The 6996-nt window shown below is 34.9% G+C and overlaps 1 protein-coding gene across 3 annotated transcripts; it reads left to right on the forward strand.

Annotated features, from left to right (window-relative positions):
- Positions 1 to 2094: 2094 nt before the first annotated feature.
- Positions 2095 to 6990, forward strand: LOC112144116. 3 transcript variants are annotated; one of them, XM_024268460.2, is made up of 9 exons: positions 2095 to 2397; positions 2577 to 2674; positions 2847 to 2915; positions 3069 to 3155; positions 3318 to 3407; positions 3519 to 3560; positions 3790 to 3913; positions 4668 to 4734; positions 6010 to 6990. In XM_024268460.2, the coding sequence occupies exons 2-9, from the start codon at positions 2632 to 2634 to the stop codon at positions 6367 to 6369; spliced, it is 882 nt and encodes a 293-aa protein (XP_024124228.1). In that variant the 5' UTR covers positions 2095 to 2397; positions 2577 to 2631; the 3' UTR covers positions 6370 to 6990. The 3 variants fall into 3 exon arrangements, with proteins under 3 accessions (XP_024124228.1, XP_036071731.1, XP_024124229.1); XM_036215838.1 differs by lacking the exon at positions 2095 to 2397 and having other exon boundaries at positions 2422 to 2674; XM_024268461.2 differs by lacking the exon at positions 2095 to 2397 and having other exon boundaries at positions 2422 to 2674; positions 3327 to 3407.
- Positions 6991 to 6996: the final 6 nt, after the last annotated feature.

Raw genomic sequence — 6996 nt, forward strand, 5'->3', positions numbered from 1 at the left:
ATATGTTTGTTTCAGAAATGTATGTTTTGCATAATTTTATCTAAATCTACAATTAAGAACTATGGTGTACATTTTCTACTTTATTGTTAATTAAAAGTTACATTTGGAAAATAAAATATTTAAATCCTACAGTTGTCCTCACTTTGATTCTTTTCTTCTTTTTTAAGGAATGTGACAAAACCTGAATTACAATCTAATTATAATCTTTAACAGCTCAAGGGAAGTTTAAAAAGCAGAAGTTCACATTTTTAACTATTTTTCACACTTTTTAAGTAACATTCTAGTATTTAGAAAGGAATTTGGAGAAAAACATTAAACTAATAGGTACTTCTTTTATATTTCATTAACCATTATTCAAAATATTTTGGCTTTTTATTTTTGACGTTGTAACTGTTCTCAATTGGCACTAAGTGTCCTCATGCATTACACCACCACCAACCAGAACCGAGGATTCGAAGCATGATGGATCCATGTTGTTGCTCTACTCCGCAGCAGAAACCGAGACTCATCAAACCAAACGTTTTTGCAATTTTGGTGAGACTTTTGTAAATTGTAGCTTCAGTTTGCTGTTCTTAGCTGACAGAAGTGACACGTTGTTCTTCTGCTGCTGCAGCCCATCTGTCTTAAGCTTAGACGAGTTCAGAGATGCTCTTCTGCAGACCTCATTTGTAACCAGTGGTTTTTGAGTTACTGTTACCTTTCTGGAATTAGAGCCACTGGCCATTCTTCTCTGACCTCTGGCATCAACTAGACATTTACATCCACCGAAATGTCGCTCATTTGATATTTTCTCTTTTTGGGACCATTCTCTGTAAACCCTAGAGATGGTAGTGGGTAAAAATCCCACTAGATCAGCAATTTCTGAAATTCTCAGACCAGCCCATATGACACCAACAGCCCTGCCACGTTCAAAGTTCACCTTTCTTCCCCATTCTGCTGCTTTTCGTGAATGTGATAGTGATGTATGAGTCCACTGCATACTATTATGTTTTTGTTTTGCAGGAATTTTAATGCAATGAAAGACATTTGCTTTTTAGCTTTACAAGTCTTTTTTGTCAGGAGGGTTTAGTCAAAATAGCTTTCTTAAAAAGGAAGTTGCATCAGATTGTGAAGTACACAGTTTCTACTTGAACACGTTTATGTGAGAACGTGTCTTAGGCAATTCTGAGCCACCATACTGAGTACTGGCTCACTTTCATCTTACAAATATTTCATATCTCAAGGATTATAAGACTGTATATGATTTCTCAAGGAGGAAGCAGCAGTCTAATAATACTGGACATCTTGAGCCTTGAGGTCCCCCATTGGAAATGCATAACCTCCACCCCTCGCGAAAGTAAGCCACCACCTTTACTGTCACTTCCTGATATGCTACCGCCATATTGCAAACATCTTCAACCCATCACCAGCTATTGGTCTAAGTCACTGAATGATTATTCTGACATATAAAATGACTGAGAAATAACTGTCTGTTTCTCAATGTAAGTCAATGGGACTTTGGCCTTCTTGCAACCTACTGGTACTTCCTGTTTAGAATACGGAAGTAGGGGGGTTTGTTCAGTCCAGTTTTTTTTCTTATACAGTCAATGAGAGGCAGTGATGTGTTGTGGGGCCCCCTTAAGGAAGCAGCTGAAAGAAAAGGACAAAACACGATAAAAAGTATTTGCAGGTGAAAATAAAGCATTGATATGATCATATTTAGATGATGTTTTGATTTCAGAATTTTCATGTTGATCATCTGTGTATCATTTCTACTGTTTATTACTAATAAAATGTTGTTTTTTGTAATAACATTATTAAGATTTTAACTAATATATTAAGTATATGTATTTTTTTTAAGAAATGCAACATTTTTTAAGAAATAATCCAGTCTAATTATAATATTTTGCAGCATGCAAATTTCAACAGGAAGTTAAAAAGCAGAAGCTGTCATAAGACTAAAAGTCTAATTTGACTAAAATAAAATGCAAGTAGATTTGCAATGTTAGTTTGAACACTACACAAATGTTTTGCAAAAATATGAGATACATTTCTATTAATGCAGATGTTTTACTTAAAGAATTTAAATGTTGGGAAAAACACTAACAATTATTTTTTTTAATCTTTTTAACATTAATGAAGTTGCGCTCATTTAAAGACTATTTTTATTTACTTAATAAATATATAAAATGACGTTTTTTTGTGTTAAAAATAGCATCAACTGTGAAGCACATGTGGAGTAACATACAAAAGTCTGAGAGAGGAAATGACGGTCAGATGTGAGTAGAGAAACTTCCTGGAAACTTAATGCAGCATGAAAAAAAAAAGAAATGTATAAAAGGAGAAGAAAGAAGTAAAGAGTTAGAGCATGACAATAACTGTGCACAGTTCAGTTTGAGAAACGAGCAGAAGAAAAAGGTAGGGAATCTATTTTATTTTATAAAATTAATTGTTTTCATTTGTAGTTTTCTAACAGAGCATATATTTATATGGCTGGGTTTTTTTGTAAGATGCTGTATTTAAATGTGTTAAGCCAACCTTGACAGTGTTTCTGAAAGTGTTTCCGCCTGTTGAGTTGCTGTTTCTTGTCCTTTGAGTGTGTTTTTGAGTGAAGAAGGTTCATCCAGTGGAGGAAAAGATCTGCTGCAGAAAATGTTTCCTGTCAAATTGCTGACTCTCATCTTGGTCGTCACAGGTAAAATGGCATCATTGATAATTTTACGCTTTATTCGAAGTATTTATAGAAGGAGTAAATAAAGAGCTTAAGTTTAGTATCATTTGACTTTGTGATTGCTTCATTTCCGCTCCGTGCTTTCAAAAATTTTGACTTTTTTTGTATTTTGTTGCATATTTGTTGGGGTCTAAAGCTCAGTATGGGACTGTAACCTGTTCCAAAACTACTCAATCAAAAAAACAAACCACGGGTAATGTGACAGGTAAGAATACATTTTGAATTTTTAAAAAGTCATCAATGTTACATAAGTAGTACTGAGTGCAAACTGGATACACATACAATTTATTTTTCTGTGATTGCTTCATTTCCGCTCCGTGTTTTCAAAGATGTTTTATTTTTTTGTATTTTGTTGCAGATTTGTTGGGGTCTAAAGCTCAGAATGGGACTGCAATCTGTTTCAATACTACTCAACTAAAAAACCTAACCATGAGTAATATTACAGGTAAGAATACATTTATAATTTTAAAAAAGTCATCAATGTTACATAAGTAGTACTGAGTGCAAACTTGATACACTTACAATTTATTTTTCTGTGATTGCTTCATTTCCGCCCCATGTTTTCAAAAATATTGACTTTTTTTGTATTTCGTTGCATATTTGTTAGGGTCTAAAGCTCAGAATGGGACGGTAATCTGTCCGACTACTACAGCAACTATTACTCAATCAAAAAGCCATCCCACGGGTAATGTGACAGGTGAGTATACATTTATAATTTTAAAAAAGTAATCAATGTTACATAAGAAGTACTGAGTGCAAACTTGATACACATACAATTTATTTTTATGTGTGCTGTTGTCATCTTTAGCGTCTACAACGGTCAACAGCTCGGTCAACAATAGTTCTGAAGGTAAAATAATTATTCTAAAAAAATGAAAAAAGTTTCTGACTTAAAAAATATGCTTAAATATGATCCTGTGAAAATGTGTTTTTTTATATTCTTAAGAGAAGAAAACACTTTATGTAAAAAAAATAAAAATAAATTCAAACACAAAATAATCATTTCTACAATTACAAATTCTCGCTGTAAATGTTTGGTTTTCAGAATAACAAACATATTTTTTTTTTTTTTATCTCAGATTTATTTAAAAATGTGATGGAAAGTATCCAGGAACTGCCAGGCATGATTTTATTTGGGACTGGGTTTCTGATGGGAATCATTCTCACGGCAGTGATCACCTGCATCACCAACGCTTGTCAAAGGTGAAGTCTCCTATTCCATTCAAAGTTTCTCTTTTGAAAGTGCATTTATTTATTTATTTTTTAATTTATTTATTAGTGATCCCCATTGGTTGTGACCAAACAGTTGCAACTAATCTTCCTGGGGTCCAGACATTTCACAAACCTTTTACGAACCTTTTACATTTATAGAAATACATCCAAGTGTTAACATGTAAATATTCAAAATAAGTAATAAAATCAAAAATGAATGTGATTCTTACTTCCCCACTACATACACACTACAGATCCATGTACATCTTGGTTTTCCTCAGCTGAGCAGGCATCTGGCTCAAAACAGTACGACTGGATATCTCTGGATATTTTTGTTGCCCCGGTAATGTTAGGTTGAGGGTGTGAGGGGGTTATAAGCTAGCGGGAGAGCATGAAAAGAGAGTTCTTAGCAACAGGGAGGGGAAAGGATTTCTCAGAGGCACATCTGTAATGAACTTTTGCCGCTCTGAAGTAATAGGATATGACATACTTTTGATTTATTTGGCTAAAAATGACATGACTACTATTACAAGACCACTGGTAACATTTGTACAGTAGCTGAAGCGATGATTAAAGCTGAATTTCTTTATATGATTTTGGGTGACATATTGTAAAAAAGTTGTCCTGAATGAAACTCTGTCATTCTCAACTGTAAGCATAAATGTTGTGATTCACCACGTAGGACAGAATCTATTGCGTGAGACTGCTTTTTACTTACTGACATTTGTTTTTGCTTGTTGTACAGAGGCAAGAAGAGAAGATCATCCTATCGGTTGGGAGACGTGGAAATGAATACTCAAGCCTCAACAAAGGTATTACTGCCTTTATTACATAAGAAAAATCATGTTTTTTTTTGCAATGTACCAAATGTGATGTTAGAACCAGTTGATATGAAAATAGTAAAAGAAGGTAAAAAGCCAGTTATCTGCTTACTGTCACATTAGAGAGAGATCATCATTAGTTTAACAGAATTAAGAAAGAGGAAGAAATGAGGAAGAAACAAGGTTTGGAAATCCCCGGCCTAATGACCCTAATTCATCAACTCGTCAACTTGCATTGAGTTCCAAACAAGTAGATTGCACACAAAAAAATATTTATGCTTAATAAATAACAACATTGGTTTTGTAACTTTAAAAAGGTCATACTTTTGTGTATCAGAGCACACCCACATAAAGAACAATGCGTCTCCTCCACGGCACAGGGCTATGCATTCCTCCGCCACGAGAGTTGGCCCTTAAAAAAAGTATTTCGGACACCCTTAATCCTTCAAATGGCCCTACAAGGTGGGGAGAAGCCGGAGGGTTTTAGATTAGATTAGATTTTGATTAATTTTATGCAGAAACACCCACAAAAAAAAAGAAATTCATTAATTTCATAAGAAAAAAATACCAAATAAAGATGTGCAGACGTTAAATTCAAAACAGCATTGCCATTACAATCATGTAAAAAAAAATAAAATAAAAGAGTATGTCTACATAATAGAAAGTAAACTTAGACTTGGACACACTTCAACACATCAAATGTGACATCACATTTAAACATATTACAAAGATTTTTTTTTTATCCACTGTGTTTCAATGATAAAAACTTGGATGATTTATTAAAAAATAAATGTACAAATGTAATGTTCAATGCAATGCATTGTAGTCTATATTTGCTGATCTAGTGGTATGGGGTGCCATTTGTAAATTAGAGAAGTAAACATTGATAATTTTACTTCTCTGATTTATAAATCGCACCCCATATTGTGGGCATGGATGAAGAATGTTTTTTTCGCAGAGACTTCTGGGAGATTCTCAGAGCATTAGATTTTTAAATGATAGATTTAGACACTTCTACAAAATGGTGATTACTATATATAGTGAGTAGGGCAAGAACGCGGATAAACCTCTTAACAGTTTTATTATTTAGTGGCTTAGAGTGGTGCTAGCCTTGTTACATGACTCAAATACTTCTGGTGGGACCTAAAAGTCATGGAGCGTTGATTTTTGACTCCCCTCCAAAATCAGAAAACTCTTCAAAAAGGAAATTTGTCACATGAATTCAACGAGCCGGCAAATGACACCAGTTTAAATTGTACCTCACAGGCGGATGGAGACGCAGTCCAGGATGGAGCGGCAGCAGACGGAGAGGTCGGATCTGCTGGACAGTTGTTACTCAATGGGGACGGGGCACCGAAAGAAGCAGAGTACTCTGATCTAGACTTCTCCGCGGCAAAAAACAGGAAGGTCGCAGAGGTCAGGACAATCCCAGAGACTGAATACGCTGAGATTAAAATAGAAAACCAAGCAGAGAATGCTGAAGTGGATGGCGAAATATTGGAGAGTAACCACGAAACACTGAGAGAAGACGAAAATGGAGAGGAAATGTTTTGCGTGCCCCCTCAAGAGATAGCCTCAGAAGACTTTTCCGGAGAGTTCTCTGGACAGATTACTGATGAGACCTAAACTCTACCTGCTAATGGAGTAATATTGAAAAAAAAAGCTTTTATTTTACACATGTACTATATGCATTGAGTGTTTATGAGAACTGGACTGAATTACCCCTCCCCTCTTGCATTCTAAACAGGAAGTATCCACTGACTCCAAGAAGCCAAAATCCCATAGTCTTCTATAGAGAAATAAACATCTATTACTCAGTCATCAAATTTTTCAGAATAACCATTTTCACTGTGCTACATGATTTAACATCTTCTCTACTTTTTTTCATTATAATATTTTCATAGTGCAAGGTACTTGAGTCCTAAACTGGTCCATCAGGTGCCTTAAGTATGTGGCACCCGCTGTCTACGTCAAATATTAGTAACATCTGACAGATTTCATGTTATCTCATCCATTTTGAAATGATAGAGGTGTGGACTTTCAACAAGCTAACTTTTTATTAGTGGTTGCCATAGAAACACTCACTCATACCAACTTGGACCAATCACTGTGAACTGATGTCATCTGGATCCAATAGGCGGCGTCATTCATATATATACATTTTTCGGTGACAAAATGTAGTTTTATTTGTGGAAACAGGAAGTAGGTCATTTTCTTTGGGTGATGTCACACTCTCGGTCCAGTTCTCATATA

Source organism: Oryzias melastigma, linkage group LG16 (genome assembly GCF_002922805.2).
Source record: "Oryzias melastigma strain HK-1 linkage group LG16, ASM292280v2, whole genome shotgun sequence".
Lineage (NCBI taxonomy): Eukaryota > Metazoa > Chordata > Actinopteri > Beloniformes > Adrianichthyidae > Oryzias > Oryzias melastigma.